The 23,407-nt window shown below is 33.1% G+C and overlaps 1 protein-coding gene across 1 annotated transcript in view; it reads left to right on the top strand.

The window, feature by feature from the left end:
- The window catches only part of LOC106708971 (IQ motif and SEC7 domain-containing protein 2), a 63,283-nt gene that overhangs the window by 25,661 nt on the left and 14,215 nt on the right, over positions 1-23,407 (top strand). Inside the window, exon 2 of the mRNA XM_045683799.1 lies at positions 12,415-12,594. Coding sequence (XP_045539755.1) covers positions 12,415-12,594 — 180 coding nt within the window. The remainder of the gene's footprint in view (positions 1-12,414; positions 12,595-23,407) is intronic.

Below are 23,407 nucleotides of genomic sequence, written 5' to 3' on the forward strand. Positions count from 1 at the left end.
CAACATCACCTAATGCAACGCGCAGGTGGCGACATAGCACAATATGGCCGCCGTCAAATATAGGTCAATAGGCAACTATTTCTGTAACGGCGCTGGACAAGAGCGGACGTGTCGGAGAAAGTGCTCCGTCGGACCGCTTTGCTTATTGAATTAATATTCTTGAATATTAAATGGCTATTTATCGACGTATCGCTTTCAGGTCCATTTCTCTCGAATGTGTTTGACGGGTGTTGAAAATTGCTTGATTCATGATGTCTTTTTGTTGGAACCGTTACTTTTTTAAACAAAATTTTGATGTAATAAAAATTTATCATTGTTGTACTCGTTTTGTGATTGCTGTATATTTCAGAATTCATTATGTGTTTATATATGCTCGCTTTGTTTAACGTTCTCAAATGTGTTATTTTCATTTAACGTTTAGGTTAAACTAGCTTTTACCCGCGACTCCGTCCGCGCGGAATAAAAAAAAGTGCACACAAGATAAAAAAAGTTCCTATGTCCGTCTCCTAGTTCTAAGCTACCTGCCCACCAATTTTCAGTCAAATCGATTGAGTCGTTATTGAGTTATAAATAGTGTAACTAACACGACTTTCTTTTATATATATAGAAGATAGATAATGCAAAATTATGTACATTTTACTTGGTAAAGTTTAAGAGTTGAATTGCTATGAATTAACCTCGGGCTACGATTTGATTCTCAGTGACTTCCTTAATATGAGTAGAATTATGACTGTCATAAAATGTAATAATAAATAAAATCTCTTACTTAATCTCGTCGCGCATGTTATAAACACATTATTTCTATTATAAACGAGTTCTTGATCTACATCGTAAACGATAAAAAAAATCAAAAGACATTGATTTCAATAACTCGTTCGATCTACATCCGACACTTCCTGTCACCTCGATTGCTCTACTGTTGACACACATTATGCATTCGCACTTCCCTCTTCGATGTTATGAAAATGCACAGCTGACCCAAAAAATTCTTACATCATACAATAAAAAATATTGAAGGCCTTGTTGTCATAACAACGAATAGTGATGTTCTTATCTAATGGATTCTTATGTCTATGTGAATGTTACAACTTTTTAACACTTTATTATATATTTTTATTTAAATCGATTAATTTTTGTCCCTACTAATTTAAGATTTCAATTTTAGTACTTTTGGTCTAGTAGTCTACAGCAATTCTTTTAACGTCTCCTTATTAAAATGACACTAGCCAAGGTCTCTTTATAGATTGTATCGTTAACTAACAACATTATGATGTCACGTAATTGCAAAGCAGTAAAAATAATTTGTCATAAAATACTATTCTAGAACTTTTAGACTATTTAGAAGCAAAAAATAATAATCTATTAAGGATAAGAGAAGGGATTTATCGATAGATAATCTTTCTAAGTTATCGATAACAAAGGTTTCACAGCACACAGCTAGTTGTTGCCGCATTACACAATATCGATAATAGCAGCTTCACACGAAACTGTTACGTGATGTACTAAGTTCGAATCTAGTCTATGTCAAGTGTGCTAAACAATTAGACTTGCGTGTGAAGAGGTATGAAATTATGACATGTAATTATTAATTATTACAGTTATAAAGATGATTAAAACCAAGAAGAGACATGTAAAATCTGAATCTTTGAGGCTTTGTTATAAACATACGAAAGGATAAAAAAAATCCTCTATACAACATGTTTAAACTGGAACTGTAAGTTATTATTGTACCTTATTGTGCTTAAATTATTGATTCACTTCGTGTGTATATAAGTCATTCGCATTGACGAATGTAATCGTTTTATTGTCTCGTATCAATTAATATGTGCGTTGCTAAATCCTTATACAAACATTTCCTAATGCGGTTTGATGCGGACAATGTTTATGCGATAGTTTATCTTTTCTATTAAGATAACTTAATATGGAAAGGCAGTATCAAATATGTATTTTCATATACTAAGCACCGAATGCTTTAAGGCTCAAACAGACAAAAATAAGCATTTCTACGAATATTTTCATTTATTACTAAGGTATGCAAAGACATATTTTAAAAGCAAGTATTTATGTTATGTTACGTGTTTAGATGTTTTATGACTGAACATATTTTCATTTGTTCAATAAATGAAGCACATCAAAACAGAGATATTTAGTTCGTTTTGGTATTATTTCTGGGTTATGCACACACGGCGCGGTGTTAAGAAATATAATGCAACAGCTATACGTTGTTAAGATTACTCTCGCAGTGGCACAGGGAATATTAACTACAAGCTCATTGTCTTACGCTAAAAGAACTTCCACAATGTTTCTGGGTCACCGGGATGCGCATTGAACATAGATTTTAATGAACTAAACGAAATTAATACTTAATTTTAAGTACTTAACATTAAAAAAGAAATTGTTTTTTTCAGGCCTGTGCACATAATTTTTTAGGTAACAATATATCTTATGAGTTATAAGATCAGTAATTTCAATTTATTCATAATTTAATTAATAATAATTATTACATAGTTTGAAATTACTATCGTTAGACAGAAATAATACTTGCGACTCCTTTAGCTGTACATCAGCAGTCTTAGTTTTTTCATAGTAAACCCACAAAGGAATCCCTTAATGTCCAATTAACGATTGAATTTAGCAGCTGGTTTTTGACAAAATGAGCTGCTTGTTCCTTTACCGTATACGTAGATGCATAAATAATCATTTCAAAGTTAATGGCATTTCAAAGATGCTGATCACATCTCACTATTTACGTGCGTTTTCACCGCACGTTTGTGTTGGCACTAACTTTGCGTGCACACCTTGCGTGACGATCCGCTCCAGTTGCGACTTTCTTGCGCGTCTGTCTACACCCTTAGGTTATACTTTGAATGTCACGAATGAACGGACAACCGGCATTGGTGTACTGTTAGCTTCAGTTATACGATTGCGGACATTGAGTTATCGTATTACAAATGTGTCTATTTCTTACATCCTATAGGTGAAACTATGAATGCGAACGTATATGAAAGATTTAAGTACCTAGTAAAAACTTTCTGGTGTCAGGTTTGTGAAACCTCACTGACCATGGTTCTTAGAGAACAAAAAGTGAGTTCAAAGGGATCCTCGAGCTTTTACAGCACATTTGGTACAATGCAAAATTTAATTCAGAACCTACAACATTTATTAGCTCTGGTGCTGTTCTTTAAAATTGTTAGACTAAAAAACCAACATCAAACTGACTGCCAGATATAAGTGACTTTGTTTTCTAACCGCGTACTTACGTATACACTAACCGTGGGTTACTGAGACGAAAATCTCTGTATAAAATATATCATCATCCCTATCATTATCTTTGACAAAAGAGAGGTAACTAAATGTTTTAAAGGGACATTTTGGTCTCAGAAACCCGCGGTTATAGATGCAATACGTATCACACAATAGTATTTCTCAAACTAATTTCCCAACGGACGGAGCTCGGCTTATCTCGGCTCACAATCTTCATTCACTTGTCGACGCCGCGTGGAAACAGAGCACATGATCAATGAACAAAAAGCACGTAATCTAAGATTCATGTCAAGATGTTAAATTATAAACGTTTCATATAGAATCATAATCACTTTAGAAAAGACGATATTATATGTAGTATTGGTAGTTTTGTATTTATACTTTTTTTTGAGGTCATGTAGTGTTATTTCTTAATTTATAACCGATATTGAAGTACTGTCGACTATACCACTGATCTATGACAGTGTTGTTTTAACATTATTATTTTTATTTTATGATTCGTTTATCATTAAATATTGCATATTAGAGATAAATGAAAAGCAAGAGAAGTTTATTAAATTTTTACAAATTAAATAAGGCTTGAAGCTGACGAATCGTTAAAAAGTTAATTTCGTTTCCCGCTATTTTAATATTATGTTTATTTTTTAACGCGTAGCAGTTGTCGCGATCACTTCTGGCCAGTCTTAAATTAACTCCAGGACGCGCGTCTGTGTTAATATTAAAGTGGCTGAACGCCATACACCATGGCCCTATTTTTGTACATTATATAATTTATATTTACTATTCAAAACATAAATTATTAATTAATTAAGAAAATTGGATTTGATTATGTTGGCATTGTATTTAAATTTTTTCATTATTATCTTATGTTTTTATTTTAAAATTGAATAATTATTAATTTTAATAAAATGTAATTAAGTATGTTGCATTGTTCAATTAATCTAGTAAGTAATTTTAGTAATTATATGAGTGAATGTTTATTGTTTATTTCATAACTAACTTTTACCCGCGACTACGCCCGCGCAGAATTAAAAAAAAATCTAGTAATATACCTCATGTTACTCAGTGATAATGTAATTTTCTAATGGAAAAAGTATTTTTGAAATTGTTCCAGTAGTTTTTGAGTTTATTCGAAACATACAGATATAGAAGTCTAGATTAAGTGTTGAAATAACATCTATCTTGTTCTATATCAATAAATTAGAGTGTCTGTATTTAATACCGAAATGTAAATTTTTTTGTCCGTACGCAAATTTGCGTTTCTTCCGGGTAGTGCCCGAAACGGATGGATCGATTTTGGCGGGATTTTGACGGAAAAGTAGCTTTGATGCATAAAGGCATGATATAGGCTACTTTTTTTTAATTCCGCGCTGACGTGGTCGTGGGCGACCGCTAGTGTATTAGTGCAGTTACGCTAGTGTATCATATGGGTGTATGGAATGACAATATTGTAATATAATACGAGTTATGTTCACATCACTAACGTAGGACAAGGGAAAGAATGCATCAAATTTTTATACATGCACATTTCCAACATATGGCTGGCATCAGAAAGCAGCTGTTACGAACATATTTTATAACACTTTATATACTATAGTTTTAGTAATGAATATAGGATAGGATAGAAAGGACTTATTAGATTTTAATTTCTTTAAATTTTAGTTTATTTTGTCTATTCAGTTGTATAGACGTGTTTTCAATATGCGTTGAGAAATATTTGTTTGGTATCATCAATCAAATAGATAGTTCTGTTCCGCTGTTCCATCTCTCTTCTAATATATGCAGTTTGTGACCTATTTCAATAGATGGAGCAGGGCCTCGGAAAATATTCAAAAACACCGCGCTCCATAAAATATTACGTTCAATACGAATTTATATTTAGTTTGTATTGATATCTACTTTAATTTTTATAATTTTACTCGGAATAAAAACATTGGTGATTTATTAAAGGTACTTCACGTAAACCTGTACATATCTGCGAAGTAGTTCAATAAAGTGATGTCAACCAATCCGCACTGTGTCTGCGTAGCTGATTGAGGCCTAGGCACCCTTAACTTTGGTAGGTGTGCGGACAAAAACAACCATCTTGTAATCTAGTCTCTCTTATACCAATAACTTAATGTCCTTATCCCACGTAGGGTAGGTGCACCAAGTTTCGTCATCCAGATTTCTGGAATTATTTAATCTTCATTTTTTTATGCATCAAGTGTGCGTCAGTAGTCATTTACTGTTTGTTTTAACCAACGAGCAGTATTTGCTTCAACATTATTTGCATATATCGGTCTCCGTATATTCATCGGTCGGCATCATACACTTTTTACGCGCATCGTTCATCTTCTGTATGATATAACGTTATGTAAGCTGTATTAACAGTTCAATTCCGTTTGATCGTGTTTCTTGTTTGTTCAGTGTTCGGTTATGTGGTACATTAAATGCTGATAAATGTTAGGAACGTACTACATGTAAGGTTTATTTTGCGATTTTAGTAAACAAAGTTGTATATAGTTGCATTTTCATATAATCATGTCGATTATAAATATAGTTTTTAATTATTTACTGACGTTATTACATTATGTAAAAGTATATCAATTAAGCGTATATGTAATATATTTAGCGTGGGTAGGCCTCCTGCAAGATGGACCGATGACCTGGTCAAGGTTGCGGGAGTGCACTGGATGTGGGCGGCACAGGACCGGGCATTGTGGCAATCGATGGGGGAGGCCTACGTCCAGCTGTAGACAAACTCAGGCTGATAATGATGATGATGATCATATCAATCTATCTATATATATAAAAGAAAGTCGTGTTCGTTACACTATTTATAACTCAAGAACGGCTGAATCGATTTCACTGAAAATTGGTGGGTAGGTAGCTTAGAACCAGGAAACGGACATAGGATAATTTTTACTCCGTTTTCTATTTTTTATTCCGCGCGGACGGAGTCGCGGGTAAAAGCTAGTATAAAATACCTTTAATAAATAATTACATAATCATGTACCTACATCACGATTACACTCCACTCTTAATTGAAATGTTTTATTTTTAATCGTCATTAATGTATTCATAATTGGAAATTAATTTGTCTATCTACTATCTATAGATAGTACAATCGCTATATCTAATTTTATTGTATGTTGGTGTATATCTTACTAATTTATAAATGCGAATGTTTAGATGGATGGATGGATGTTTGTTTGAAGGTATCTCCAAAACGGATCAACGAATATCGATGAAATTTGGCACAGACGTAGAGCAAGTCTGGAAGAACACACTGGCAATTAAGTTTGTTTTTAATCCGCACTGACGGAGTCGCAGGCGACAGCTAGTTAATTGAATACTCAAACTTGTATCAGCTGGATTTTGTTTCATACATTTAGAACCTTTCCAAAGGTAAAACTTAATTTCAATTTTATGTTTTAATGTCGTAATAATTGAGTTGTTATTCGATTGCGAATTAACTGTGTAAGGCGGCGACATCTCCGTTCGAGACCGTGCTGACTCGCCTGATTACATTGTGTTGTGACACAAACTACATGCGATTGAGGATTTTTTTTATTTTTATGATTATACCTCATTGCCAGTTTTTTTTAGATCGATGTAGTTTTCATATACAATAAATATTATTTCATTACTAAATTTAATCCAAAAATACCGATAGTACCTTTAGAAGGTACCTAAGGGATAGCCCTAAATTTAGTAGGATTTTTACTTTTCCGGTCAAGTGCGTGAATCTTTTATTTTATTTCATAATGTGCCTAAGATAAAGCCCTGATTTACATAATGGACATGATAGAAGCCCCAATCTTATTGTGTGCGTTGAGTAGGGCTAATGCAATTTGCGCGGTTTGTTTCGTAACGTGTCCCTACTCAGTACACAGTCGCTGTTCGCCGATAACTTACACACGCGGCCCTGATTAGTCGCGAAGGCCGTCCGCGGACCTTTAGTATTACATTACCTTTCGTTTGTTTAATACTTGATGAAAAATTATAGTGATTGAATATTTTTGATGGTGCGTGTTGAAAGTTAAGAGATTGTTTTGAAGTAAAAAGCAGTGTGGTGACAAATGTTGTTAAAATATAAGGTTATTATTTTTTTACACTATTTCAAGTTATATCGAGATATGATATGACGGATTTATAATTTTTTTTTTTACTTACAATCTCCGTTGTGGCCCTAAAATGAGTGTGAACTATGGGATCTATTTTATGACAATCTCTTTTGTGACTACAATCATTTTAAACAGTAAACAAATATGGGTTGAACAATTATGATTGTTGAAAAATATGTCCTTATGTACCCACCGATTGTATGAGGTCAATAAACTCTTAGAAAATACTTTCCTATACGGGCGAGGTTCACAATGGGTACGTTTAAAGTGCAGCTCATTGCATTTCCCTGCTGTAGGCTTATGAAGATAACGCATGTTCCTGCACTTTAACTGAAACGCCATTTCTAAAGCTCCTTTGTGCCTCAACTCTTGAGTAACGTTTTCGAGACTTGCAAAATACTTACGTTTTGTTGTAAAGCACAATAAGTAACAATACTTTTCCCATGTCTTGTTTCATTCCCCTGTTCCTTGTATTTTGAAAAGCCAACGAATGGATTTATATCATTTCTCGTTGGGGATGAAATTGGTTTCAGCATCATGCCTGAACAGTATGTAGTAACTACTCTTCAAAAACAAGTTTATCAGCCGTCATACCTGAATTCACTCCCTTCTTTTACACATATTCACTTACACAAAGTCTAAAAATACTTTTTCAGTCTTTAAATTATTAATTAAACTTAATAAGTTGTCGTAAATAAAAATTACCAATAACTTTGTCCTGGAAAAAGTATAACCTTAATTGTAGCACAAATTTTGTGCGCTTAACGTACCTTAGTAATATATGTTAGGTTACAATTTTACGATGTTTCGTTTATTGCTCGTAATTAAATATCTTTAGTACATGATGTTCGGTATATGGCTTTATCATACAGTTATTAATTAAAAACGCTTTATGACTAGGGTCAGGGTCGAGTTATGTTGAAAAAGATACTAAATGAAAACGTAAGCTATGTAAGCTAATTTATGTGATCTTTAAAGAATTACTTCAATAGGAAGACAATCATCAGTATTATTGCATTTGTGTTTGAATTCACTAACTTGCCAAGTGAACAAATAAAGATGAGCACATTATAATTAGTGTGATTATAAATGTAATTGATTTAGAGCGAGCTAAGCAGACGCGCAAACGTCACGTCTCTAAAATGCAATTTTCGAAATGTTTACTCTAGTAATTAACAGGGTTGTCACTTTGCTTTTAGAAGTTAAAACAATTTAAATAATAATAATTTAAATTTAACCTAGTGATAATTTCAGATCCTGCATAATAAATGGTTATTTATCTTTATTTGTTAAAGAGTGTTTATTTATGAAACATCACTTAAGCAAAAAGTACGATTTTTACATACTACATAAGATGTGGCATCTCATTAATATGGTGTTGGAATTGAATTTGGCAACCCTAGCAACGTTACTTAATTGGCGCTGGCACAGCTTTGGCAGGTAGCAATTACAACTTCTGCTTTTGAAAGCAATTTGGTGTGAATTATTTACTGCAATGAAAACTCTGCGTTGCCATTAATTGAGTTTTATTACTGTTTATTAGGAATTTTCTAATTTATATATACATCATTATACATGTTTTATCATTAAAAAATTAAATTAAAGAATGGTAAATCCATTTTTATCGTAACTCATTTGTTATAGCAAATATTATCAATTTGTGGCAGCGGTTTAAATCAAAGTAATTGACTTCAATTTCGATATCCTGTCTAGACAGCAATAAAATGAACCGCGAACGACTATTTTATTTCAATGGAATGGCTTGTTTTTACGATAGCTTAATGGATGAACGTTTTGATGGTCGTCGGTTTGATTTTAACTGAAGAGAATAACCGCTAACCATTGCCGAAACAATTGTCATCACAATTCTTTAGGTTTAAAAATTATAGAGCTTGTTTGAATTATATATTCAAGATAAAATTATTTAATTACCATATTTTAAGAGCTTTTATTAGATTTAAGGTCGACACAATCAGCTGTTCGCTTCGACCTTGCGGAATTTTCCCTGTCACGTTGCGTCGCCGGCGACAATTTGTCGACTTTATTGTTGTTTATTAATATTGTTTCAATCGAAATAATTGCCTACTTACGTAATACATTGTGCACTTTGATTAAACTCGAAGTAATTGTGTACATACGCGTAACGCATTGTAAACGAAACATTATGCAAATTCAATTATTATTTAATGGATTTGCAGTGTTAGAGCATGTGACCTAGTTCGTTTGACCTATGCCTTCCAAAATACATAACCTGAAAATGATTATTTGTAGTATCATTAGCCCATTATACGTCCATAATGAGGAGCACTGAGCCTAGGAGGAGGAGTAACTGGGACATAGTCAACCACGCTTCCCCAGTTCCGGTATTTTTTGTAACAATAATTAAATGACGTTTTAAATAAGAATAAGTTTGATTATATCAAATTAAAAAGAAAGAAATAGAAACTTAGATTTTAACGTCTTAATTAACCACGTGTGGGCGAATACAATACGCTATTAACTAAATTGTTTTTACAATCTGAAGGAAATAAAACGCAATTTCTCACTTTTCTTTCGTCTACGCAAATACAATAGGAGAATTGTAAAAGAGTTACAATCTGTAAATTTAACAATCATCTGCACTTGAAAGGTTTTATTTCTATTACGAAGACTCCGCAGAACAAAATAATCTGATATGGTTTTAATTATTGAATTTATCACCGATGTATAAAATGTTGTTATATAAACTTACATGTATATCATTCTTATATTCATCATCATCAGCTCACTATACATCCTCACCGAGGGGCTCTCGGAGCCTACCCTAAGTTAGGGGTGACTAGGCCATAGTTAACCACGCTAGCCAAGTGCGGTTTGTTTGACTTCACACGTGTCTTTGAATTTCTTCACAGATATGTGCAGGTTGCATCACGATGTTTTCCTTCACCATAAGAATGTCGGATATATGTACATATGTAAATCGAAAAACACATTGGTACATTGCGGGATTCGAACCCATGACCTGCAGATTGCAAGTCAAGTGCTTAACCCCTGAGCCACCGACGCTCTTATTTTCTCTCTTATTATTTTTATATTATTTTATTGAAACAAAATCTTGAATATCTGCGTGATAATATTATAATGTATCCAATAATTCATAGTATCATCTTTACCAATAGCAAGGTTATATACAATCAACTACTTTCTCTTGCGAATTTAAGACACGGATAAGAACGGTTCTTCATTTATTGGACGATGCTAACTTTGTGCCAATATAACAAAGTAGGCTTCGATGTACGATACGCAATCAAAACAAATCACAGGAGCACGATTGAATTGCGTCCCTATCGTCAGAGAGTTAGGTGCGTCGATATCGACATTCGAGGTCAATCGACCCCGTTTCTAGTGTTTTTTTATCGATAGTTTCGTATCGTAAGTAAATCCAATCAGTATATTAGTTTTTATTTTGTGCTTTTTTGCGATTGATGCAGTTAGCTGGCCTGTTACTTTCTACAATCTTCAGTTTTATTTGCAAATATCTCAGGCTTTTAAGATGTTTTTTATAGCGATACTTTCTATACCCTCATTATATCTTGCCCGATAAAAAAGTGCACATAGCTACAGTTGACAATACTGGCAGTGATGTTTACCAACTTCTTCTCAGATTCTTCTTTTTCTTCGTTCAAGACAGACTCTTAATCTGTCTTTTGTATTAAACATACATTTAAATTATAGTTAGTATATAAGCAAAAGTATGTAGAGTAAATGTAAACGGCCTTAGGAATTCTATTTGAATGTAGGACTCGCACGGTATTTGCTTCATCAAGATAATGATTTAGTTCGGAATATTAGCCTCGGTACACGGATACACTCGAGAATGGTTAGTCCAAACACAATTTGAAAGGAGACTAGTTTGTTACTTAAAACTGAAATGTGTTTTATACCGTTTTCTAGCGTATTATCACAAACTGGGTAAATCTAGTTAATCATATTCCGACAAAAAGAGCGTCATGTGTCTCCTTGCGTCGGATATGTCCATTTTTGTAGAAGTTTATTGAGTGTTTGGACTTCTGTTATTGTACTTGCGTATTCCATAACGTGTTGAATTCTAATATTTTATTGTCGTCAAGGTAACCTTCATTTAATACTGTATTTAATCATAATAGTGAATTCTTCAGTCGTCCGTTCACTTTATAACAATAAACATTAATGACCGTCAGTTATACAAGTCACATAACCCACTTGCAGTGAAATCGCAAAGGCGTCGACGTGCGTTTGATAGAGCTAGTTTTCATGCCAGTCATTACTGTACAATAAATGTTTTGATTTATTATCACAGTTTTCCCCTATGTTTGCATTACTTGTAATGTATTATTAATGCTGATTACTTTGTTATTCTGATCCGAATTGTTACGTTTTACGATTGACGAGTTTGAAAGTTAAGAAAACTAAACGATTTAGAGTCGTAGCGTTGTTTACATTTTGTTGTCCGCGTTTACAATTTCATCTAATCTTATCTGTGTTAATTCATTTATTTTTAAATTAGACCGTTGCTTAGCAACTGGTAAAGATATCGAAACAATGTTATCCACGTGACTCGAGAGAGTAGATTTTGCAGAGGAGCGGACGCGAAGGAAGAAATTATTCACATTCCGTGCGTCTCTCCTCCGTTGATTGAAAATAGGCAACGCATCTGCAATTGCGGTCTACGGGCAGCGGTTGCTGGTTCGCCTAGTTTAGGTGGTCGTTTACTTGTTTGCCATCTTAAACTATAAAATAAAACTTTTTATCGGCGATGTCACTTTCGACTAGTAAATTTTATTGTATAGCATTGAAGATCTTTGGATCTTCTTTAACAATACTTCCCTTCATAAGCTCTTTTTAACTAACCAGAATAACATGAACAATTTGAACCAGTCGCAGTATTACCTGAAATGAAGTAAACTTATGTGTTTGTGGGAATTGGTGAAAATAAAAGTATACAATAGTGTGTACAATATAATAGTGTGTAAAATACAATAGTGTGTACAATACAATAGTGTACAAACAAGTGTCGAGAGTGATTCGGGCTAGGATATTTTGTCAAAGTGGCGAAGTCTGAGTCCCGGGTGGTGCTAGTGGGCGAAGGGGAGGAGGGGGATGGGTGCTGCTGCACTGGTATGAGGATCGGGGACCTTGGCGGTGCGCTGTTAGAGGCTGCCAAACTGACAAGGTTCTGGTTCTGCCAGAAGCCAGGATACGGGTGAGTGTAACAGTTATTAGCCACTAGAACCGAAGTGACTCGGAAAAATGTGAAGTCATGTATTCATGCTTTTATATATTCGGTTTTTAACTCATCACTGATTGAAGGTTGTGGTCTTATCAATTTCAAGATTCTATTAAAAAAATATGTACAACGTTAACATTCACACTGGATTGAATTACTATTGTCCTTTGATATTTTATATCAAAACTTAACCTTGCGAGATCGTATTTCTGAGATATTGTCAATTGTAAGTAAGTGATATCATTATTTATTGACCTCGGGTCTTGTGGCATAACGTTTTACCATTTCCAATGCCTTCTCTTTCTATTTCACATCTTAAACAATATATGTTTCTTTTTCACACTACAGCTTTGACAACGTATCCGCGGGTGTTTCGTAACGGCATGTAAACAGTTTTTCTCGTTTTTTACTATAAAAAGTGACTCATTAAATAACGCAGCGGCAAGTTAGAAATGTGTCCAAGCGGTAATATCATAACCCGTGGCAAATTAAAAAACTTGCACTGAAAGGAGGTTGCGCTTATTTGATGTTAACCTACTTTACGTTTCAGCTTTACGCTTCGCCTTTTAGGATATATAACTTTTTAATTTTTTTATAAAAAAATTAAGTATTCAAATATTTTGTAATACCCACAATGACGCATTCTTACATCGGTCACCGCCGTTATTGGACGTGCCCATTAGCTCCGTGAGTTAGTTGCTGTTAAATTTAAAAAATACTTAATTTTATTTAACCGTTAGGTATAATTTTTATTAACAATATTTTAGTGCCGTACTTAGACTATGTTCTATATTTTCCTGGCAGTGGTAAAATTTTACAAGCAATAAAACTATTTGGTTATAATCCAATTACATTTCTAGTGTTGACTGGCTTAAAACTACTCTTGACCTGAATGACAATGATGAAAATTAATTCGACAGAGGTCGCTACGAAATTATTTTATTTTAAAACAAAATTTCCCAAATTCCTCCGTCCATTGGATTCCAAATTCCACAAGTTGAAATATTTGGAAATTTAAACTGTCGTAATTTTTTGTGATAAGGAAATCTATGTCAAGAACTCAAAGTATTGCTTTAGTTTTTTTCAAGCTTATTTTTAGAAATAGTTTGAGTGACCGTAATCTGTAATGAAACATTTCTGATTTTTTGATAGGGATGACTTAGATTTCACAACCTTTCGCAATTTTCGATCGAATAAACCATTAAGTACATCTTTAACATTTATCCACAAAGAGTTGATAATGTCGGGTACTCTGTGGTCGTGCATTAGATAAATTTGAAACGAAGTCTACGACCTCGTTCCGTAGAGGTGGGCAATCTGGGCGCCGCAGTCGTACCCAGTTTAAAAATCGAGTGTTGTTTTTTGCACAAAACTGGGTCGCTCCTGCAACCGTCGGGTGCATTCAGCCGGTATTAATGTACTCGGAGCGACAGAATGGAACCCCTCCCCCCATTTTGTAGCCTTCGACAATGGAGGGGATGTCGCGCTCCATTTGAGTTATAACTATTCTTGATACTTTGTTTAAATTTCTCTTTTATTTCATTTAAAATTGCCATTAAAATTCTATTGTCAAGTCGAAAGTTATCGTTGTACTTAATTACCAAATCCATAATAAATGGAATAAACTGTGATATTGTATTTGAAATCTGATTGGTATATACATACATACACTCATTCATTGGGTGAGCGAAAGATCTGTTGAATCCAAGATAGGTTCATTATTCCCACAGTTTATTTGAATAAAACAATTATATCCTGTTGTTGTTTTCGAAGAAAGTATTCGAATGATAAGAGTGTACCATTTCGTCATACTGCAGTGTTCGTTGTGCTGCATTTCACTGAATCTGGCTCAACGCCAAGATGCGAAGCCTCGAAGAATTAATTGGCAGGCTCCGTTGCGGATAAATGTTAGCTACGGATCTTACTGAAGACTGTTTAAGTAGATCTGCTCTAAGCTCGAGGGTAGGCGCTTTGTTACAGAAACAGTTAACGAAAACAAGACTACGTCAAATGAAATTCGTTGATGTAATTGTTGTGTTTAAATGTACTACAGAGAGTTGTTTATTATATTTACAAAGCGTAAAGAATTACATTACATACAAATTGTGGTACACCTATATCTTTAATGAACATTGTTAGACTTTTTAATTAAAAAACTTAGTTTTACGGTTGTATGTTTTCCTTAGCTGTTCTATTCCTTTTGCACCATTGCCCATCATTCTTTATTTCTCATAGCAATCAGACAGTGAACACTGAGTGACCAAAGATTGAAGTCATTCAACATAATATACTATCATATCCATAGTAATGTAACAAAGAAAAGAAGCAGGTAACTTAGATTTCTGATAGTTTCATTATACTGTCATCGATTCATTAATAAACATAGTCCTTTAGCTACCAATTTGCTCTTATATCTCACGGTATTACGTCCGGAATTAATTAGTTGTTACAATGATCCATACGAATAAACAACAAACGGAACAACAAGTGAAAGAGTAGAATATTTTCCGGAGCAATAAAACTGGGCTACGCTACGTCGAGAACTATATGGAGATGGTTCGATTGCTTGATTGTTGCATTCGATTGTTTTGTTTTCGTTTAAATACTTTGTTATTGTACTTTTCCTCAATACGTATGTTTCCAGAAGATAGAAATCGTATCTGCTAACGTATGTTTTTTGCATTATAATTATAAAAGTTTATAAATGTTATTTCTTTATGTATCTAAAGTATTCTTTGATTTTTCCAATAACACTATCTATATCTTTATATATATAAAAGAAAGTTGTGTTAGTTACACCATTTATAACTCAAGAATGGCTGAATCGATTTGACTGAAAATTGGTGGACTTAGAACCAGGAAAAGGACATAGGATAATTTTTACCCCGTTTTCTATTTTTTATTCCGCGCGGACGGAGTCGCGGGTAAAAGCTAGTATATAAATAAAAGAAAGTCGTGTTAGTTACACTATTTATAACTCAAGAACGGCTGAATCGATTTGACTGAAAATTGATGGGCAGGTAGCTTAGAACCAGGAAACGGACATAGGATAATTTTTACCCCGTTATCTATTTTTTATTTCGCGCGGACGGAGTCGCGGGTAAAAGCTAGTTTTAAATAACGCTAAAAGTGAGTTCTATTTTTCAAAACGTTTGTTGTAATTTTGACGTTAATAAAAATACATTTTCAAATATCCTTCAAATGGAATTCTGGAACTTCTTGTTTTGATACTTCGTGGGAGTGAAAAAAAAAGGTTTTCAGTATTTTACATGGCAAAGGATTTAAACTTATTTAAAAGCATATCTTCTGAATCATCGCCTACGTATATACACAGAAATATAAGTGAAAATAGAAATATTCGAAAACCCATTAGCGACTTATAAATCTCTGAACTCTGAAACGTTTTCAACTAGTTGCCACTATTGCTGGCAACTCGTTTAGAGGTATACGCTTCAAACGTTGCAAATGCTTTCCAACTCGAGTTTGATAATTCCAAGTTTCGCATCTCTGTGTAGAAAGTCTTGTGTGTGTTTGTATGTGGAAATGAAATTTTGTAACAGAATATATCCTGATAGTTATAGTTGGAATATCAATTTGCAACATGTTTGAGGTTTATTTTATCAAAACTATAGGCTTTATGCTGTCGTTTCTAAATATCAGTAATATCTCTTATTTTTCTTAACTTTTTTTTTAAATAGCTTTGCCTATTAACGCTATAATAAGTTTTGTTTATGCATTAATTTTGAAACTAATAATTTGATTGTTAAACGTTTTATGAGTTCTTAATAATACTAGTTATAATCGATGTATACGATTGTAATTTTATAAGATTATATACTACGTATTATATACTACATATTATATACGAAACAATGCAGAGCATACTGGCTTAAATAAGTCAACATTGGAATCAAAAGTATGCTTGTGACTTGTTTGCTTTTAAATTACAATAATAAAGAAATAAAACAGTAAAAATAAATTAGTAAATAGTGACATAAAACAATGCAACAGTGGCATAGCTCCTCATTATGATGAGCATGGGCCTCATTAAAACGCACCCTGAGGCTCCTCCATAAGGCACAATTACTAACAAGTACCTGGATGACCGACTTTTGCGAGAATAATATATTTTTTCACGTAGCAATCCGTATTGTTTACAGGTCACATGCTTCCCATTGTACTACTTCTCATATTTAATAAGGTTTGGAATATAGCATTTTATTTAATTAACTTAAGTAGACTGTCAGATTTAATAAAAGAAATAAGTATGTAGTTGTCGAAGTTAAAATTGAAACTGCAAGGACTTGAGTTAGTTTCTTAGTCACCAATATATATAAATATTCGCCTTTATTTCCTTTACCATTGGATTTCATGAATTAACTTTTGTTGTAATACTTTAGAAACATTCTAGTTCTTTAGTAACAAATTGCAACCTTTCTCCCTAGGAAGCCATAGTTACTGGTCTCTAGTATTTATGTACGTTATACGTCCATTCACTTTACTTAGGTCTGAGTACAGCTTTCTAAACGTTGTCGTGACTCCCAGTTGATATTCTAGACGCTAAATAGAAACACACGATCTATCTTCAAGACCAGAACAATGTAAGCACACATAGACTTTGTATGCTGGGGCTTCCACGATATGTGTTATTCCAGGATTTTCCTTACAGTCAAATTGAGTCCCTACTCAGAAATTAAATGGGTCATTTTATAAGTTGTAAGTGTATGTCCTGTCCTTAAACCAAATTGTAACTTTATCTAGAAAGTAATTTAATGCAAGTGAAACTTTTTTAAGCCAAGAATTTTTGGCACACACTCGTAACTTTCTCGTGCCAACACATTATAAACTAAGTTGGTTTCTCTTATGAAATGTTAAGGAGTAGTAAGCCAGATACTAAATTCTTGGTGCCATTTTTATTTCATGTTTATGATACAATAGATCTTGGAAAATGAAGAAATATGATATTGCTTCATGTTGAAATTATCATGCCTACGTATATTTGTTGCATTTACTTAGCTCTTCCAATGTCCCGCTAACGATAAGATATTTTTATTCTTAATTTCATTAAATGACAAAATAACTATGCGAGAACAGAAAATTGGATAAAGTATTACTAAGTGTTTTATAGGTTTTTTTCATAATAAATCTGTGGTCACCTTACATCATGTTTGTCGAAGCAGTGAGAGGTGAATCTCCTCGTGACCTTGTTGTCAATTTTAATTTGTTTCAATAATGTTATTTTCAATATTTATTTTAATTGTCTTTGTCCTAAGATTTCTATTCATATTTAGAAGTACTAATACTATATTGTAGCTTTAAATCTATATTAAGTTTTTGTTAATAAAAACTAATCGTTGGTTTCTGAGTCGAAAACCATATCGTCATCCCCTTCATTATCTTTGACAAAACAGACATAACAATGACTTATATTGGCCTCAGAAAGCAACGATAAGTGATTCAGTTATTGTAGTAGAAAATTGAACAAAATAATAAAATTACGAACTTGTTTGCGGTTCAAACATGTTAGTTTACATATTTAAGGGACGTGGCGGGTGCTTGTGGGTTGTCGCGTGGGCTTTAGCAACAGATTGTTTAATATGTTATGTAATAACGTCCTACGCATATTGCGAAGCCTAAATTCTATTCAGATGGCGTAAATTGTTTTCAAGAATTAGTTTGTTGAAAATTTATGTAATTGGTTTTGTGAAATGTTCTAAATACAGTAATCGTAGGTTTCTAAGACCAAAATCCCCGTTTAAAACATATTGTTATTATAATGACAGCGATTACAATATGTTTTATACAGAGATTTAGGTCTCAGTAACAGAAGGTAAGTAAATTTGTAAATAAGGTTATATAAATATACTCATATATAAATACCTTTTTATATAAATATACTCAATACTTATCGACTTAACATGGCATGAATGTTGTGACTATGATAGATTTTGTATTATAAAATAAAAGTGGCAAATAAACTGTGATTTTAATTAACACAACGTGTCAATAATACTTGTATTAATAACATGTTTGTTGAATTTGAGCTTGATGCAGAGAGATGTTGCATAATTCAAAGTTATGTTCATGTATACGTATTCTTTAGTAAAATCAGTCAGTAGCATTGGTTTAGACAACTCAATAGATTCTATTTAGCAGTTTGTCAGCCATGAATAGCCGTTCCTAAGCCATTTTAGGTATAGATGTTAACAATGCATAGTGTCTTGTAGGCAAGTTCCTTTGTAAGGCAATTTCCAGCTTTGATTTTTCATTTTGGATAATCGCCAGCTCTCTCAATAAGCCATATTGAGGCACTTTAAGAATTCTTTGTTTATTCAAACTCAGATTTTGCCAAGAAATTAGCAATTAGAACGTGTTTACTTATATAGTAAGTTGCCAAGAATAATCCACGTAATGTAAAATAGTACAAATTTACCTTTTTGCTTTTGGTATTTACCTCGTGTAGCTAATCCGGTTCAAATATTTTTTACTTTAGTAACATCCATTACCTTTGTGTTTTCTGTTCGTTAAAATAGAACTCGACATTCATTGTTCCGACATTTGAAAGTTTTATTAAAATCGTACTTAAACATTTTTGTAAAAAACGAAATAAATGAAAATATTTTTTATTTACTATACAGGTTTAAGCGTAAGTCTTGTCAGACAAAGGCTTTTATTTCCTTTATAAAGACATTTTAATTTTATCTTTTAGGAAAAAAAACAATAATTAACCTTTGCATAGTTCAAGAAAGAGGTTTAATAAGTGGCAAAGGCTTTTTAGATAGCTGCGGACAGGTCCTTTGAGCGTTTGAGATGCGATTACACAGTGTAATTAACTTTGTTTTATCAAGACAAGACAATTTTATAGACTGCTCTTTACTTAGCATAACGATGGGATCTCTCTTATCTTTTTATTTTAAACTTTAAAGGTAAAAGGTAAATGAAACTGAAATTTATTTACATAGAAATTAAATTCCGTCTCCACTTAGGATCGCATATCATACAGCGAACTGTCACTATAACGCCCTTCGTACCCGAGGCTACCTAAATCTTCGAAACACAGTGATTTTTATTAATAAAAAAATCATACATTCATGCGTTCCCGACACTTCGTTCTTTCGTCGCCAAAGTCAGTCGCTCACTCGCTCGATTTACAAAATGGCGGCCCAAATTACATAAAGCACCTTGTAAGGTTGTACTTTACTTTAACAAGGTTTCGACTTTATTGCATTATGAGAGACAAATGACATGTCACAGAAATGAATGGGAAATAAACGTCTTCGATTGTACTTAATTATGTCCTCCCAAGCAACTGTATAAGCGACTTCTTGCCCCGCCCTATCTCTCGTCCTTTGATGTAATTCTCCGGCATCTAACAAATTTTCAGGCAGGAATGTGAAAAAGTTTCAAGTTATGTCTCTGTTTGTGCTACTCTGTGCCGACCTCTCTTTGTAGCTGTCTGCTTACAGTTTGAATAAATACCACGGATTAGTGACATAGTTTAAGTCGTTTTTTCCTTTTATCTTTATTTGTTTGTTTTCTTAGTTAAATTGTTCTTACGACTTTAAATAAATTAAACTAGCCAAAGATACAAAAGCTGTTTCTTTCGGTTTCGTAATGCTATATTGTGAAACAGTGACTTCTCCTAAATAAATAATTAAATCTTACTAATATTATAAACTAGCTTTTACCCGCGACTCCGTCCGCGCGGAATAAAAAAAAATAGAAAACGGGGTAAAAATTATTCTATGTCCGTTTTCTGGTTCTAAGCTACCTGCCCATCAATTTTCAGTCAAATTGATTCAACCGTTCTTGAGTTATAAATAGTGTAACTAACACGACTTTCTTTTATATATATAGAAGATGTGAATGTTTAGATGGATGGATGGATGTTTGTTTGAAGGTATCTCCGGAACGGCTCAACGGATCTTGATGAGCACATAGGCGGACGAAGTCGCTGGCAAAATCTAGTAGTTAAGTAAATACATGTACCCTAATTATATCAGCATTGCGCTATACCGAATTTTTATAATTTCTAAGTCTAAAATATGAAAAATACAGCAAAATTAAAATGTAAATTTTAGTTATTTAACATAGTTTCATATAAAGCTAATCATTTGTAATGTGTTATGGTCGATAATGACTGAAGTATCGCACGAGTGTGTCGGTCACTGTCAAGGTAAGCAAAACGCTATACATCACCGATACCTTCTTTTGTTCCTAAACATTGTAAACTAAAGGTGAACCTAGTGTTTTGCATACATTCGTAAATATTTTTTTTCCATTCCTGGCTATATTAGTAATATTGGCCCGTCCCGGCTTTGCAATGGTGCATATATTAGTTAAACATTTTTTTTATTTATATTAATAAAATAAAAAGGAATTTGATTGTTTGCTTCCATCGAATAGGCTCTGAAAGTACTGAACCGATTTGAAAAACGTACTGTTGGGAATGTACACTATCCCCGGGTGACATACCTAGACTATATTTATTACTATTATTGTTTTATTAATCCCACCGATGAAGTCGCAGCCAACTGCTATTAGACTTAATAATTCTGGGATTATGTAGCATTTTAACTGTAGAAGAATTTTGTAAATGGGTCCAGTTGTTTTTTTTTAGTTTATATGTTACAAACAACATAATTTTTTTTCTCTTTATACTATTAATGTAAATAGTTAGTTATATGTAAGCATATTATTGTTAGAATTAATAAGTTGCCGGTTACCCGGTAACCGCAATAATTTCTTCGCTCCGTTGACTCCTTTACTATGGAAGCGATTTTATCTCAGTGTAATTATAAAATCTCATAAGTACCCTGTTTTTATTATGAAGTTTATGAATGGACTTTGATCTCTGACTTTAAAGTAATAACCAGTAAAAACATTTTGATTTAAAATTCAACGTAGGCTAAAATATATTGAAAATAATACATTGAGGGAAATGTTTTCTTTGTAGCTATACAGAAAAGTCATTCGATTATTCGAAGACCGAATATGTTTAACAAGGTTATTGAATATTTTATTGGATTTTCATTCACTTAACTAACATGTTTATGTATGATAACATAACCAAGAACTCTTCAATCTTTATTCAGTTCAATTCATCACGTTTAGAAACAAATATTGTGAACCTAAGTATTCAAACAACTGAATAATTCTATCTAAAATAATAAACACAAACTAGAATATCGCGTAATGAATGTGTGTGTGTGTTTCTAGACAATTAAACACAAACAAATGGTGCAATGAATTCACTTGTATTTGCGGTTCCGGCGTCAGTTGCACTCTACAGAACAAATGTTTGCAGCAGATACGACTGTGTCTTTGATAACATACTGCTAACGTGTTGCAAGTTACATGAGCATTTGTTAGTGTACCTACTCTATGTCTTGAATATTTTTAATATATGTTATGCTGTGTTGCATTGTTATAGGAGCGTCGGTGGCTCAGGGGTTAACCACTTGACTTGCAATCTGCAGGTCCTGGGTTCGAATCCCGCCATGTAACAATGTGTTTTTCGATTTATATATTGCCTATAATGATATTCCGGAAGAAGTTCTAACGCCTTGGACTGGTGCAATGCCGTGTCCCAATATAGTGTTACATCAAATAATCCCGTATAATTTTAAAAATATTTACGTATAGGTTAGTTTTCTGTAAGATTATGGTTCGTTTTAGGGGTGTGGGACTACTATATTTAATGTTTTTAAATTGGTACGATATGTAAACGATAAATGTCTTTGGCGTTGACTTAAATAGGAAAGGCTTCGAGACTACGCTTCACGTACGGTTGCCGTTTACGTGAACACCTTATCAGTACTACATATAAACAGCTATCGCTAATTAAAACAAGACTTTCATTAGCATATTAATTTATGGTACGACTTCCACTGAGCTGTTTAATAATTACGATAATGAATAAAACCGGTTTCTGTTTGTTATCCAAATAACTGAATAGTTAACTGTTTAGTTTGAGAATAAACCTAAGCCTAATAAATAGAAAAGGTAAATAGAAGTACTTGTGTCAATGATATTATACGATATCGCTAACTACGATTAAATCGACAAGTTGAAAACTTTAACAATATCGTATATAAAGATTACCGATTTTATTCGCTCCGATGTCCTTGCCTTATCACTTTATTCATAATTTTAATGCCTCTCTCTGTTTTATAGAATTATATCAAATTTAAATAAATTAATTTATATATATTTTAACTGTCTTGTTGTTTTGCAGCTTAATTGTTTTGAAAAGGTTGTGTTCACTTTTAATTTAAACGTATAAGCCAGTCTGCTTCAGGAAAAATAAAACAACTACGAAACTAGCTAGCTAAACCTAAAGGTTTCTCGCCTTAAAAAATATCACTTCCCCAATGCCGTCCGCTTTCCCGTCAGCCCAGCGATAAGGTGACCATCTTAAACCATTTCAATCTCGGATAAATTTAATTAGAGAATTATTATAATGGTTATGAATTTTTTCTATTAAGGTAAAAGATTTCATATTACTATTTAATTTGAATCATTATCCATCATTAAAGTAATTATTTAATTTAGAAATTTGGAATTAATTATCTTTTTTACACGCCTTACGCGTCGCCTTCTTAAGTTTTACGGTATTGTGGTCACCCTAATGCCATCTGGTAGGTACTAAAGCTGGACATGTGTAAATGTCGACGCTTGTAGGTTTTCATCCGCGTTCGCTGGTTTTTGTTGTTACCACGCGCCTCTCCACTCTACGTCTTTATATTCTCACCATATTATAAGTAAATGTCGTTAATTACATTGCGCC

Source organism: Papilio machaon, chromosome 23, assembly GCF_912999745.1.
Source record: "Papilio machaon chromosome 23, ilPapMach1.1, whole genome shotgun sequence".
Taxonomy (NCBI): Eukaryota; Metazoa; Arthropoda; class Insecta; order Lepidoptera; family Papilionidae; genus Papilio; species Papilio machaon.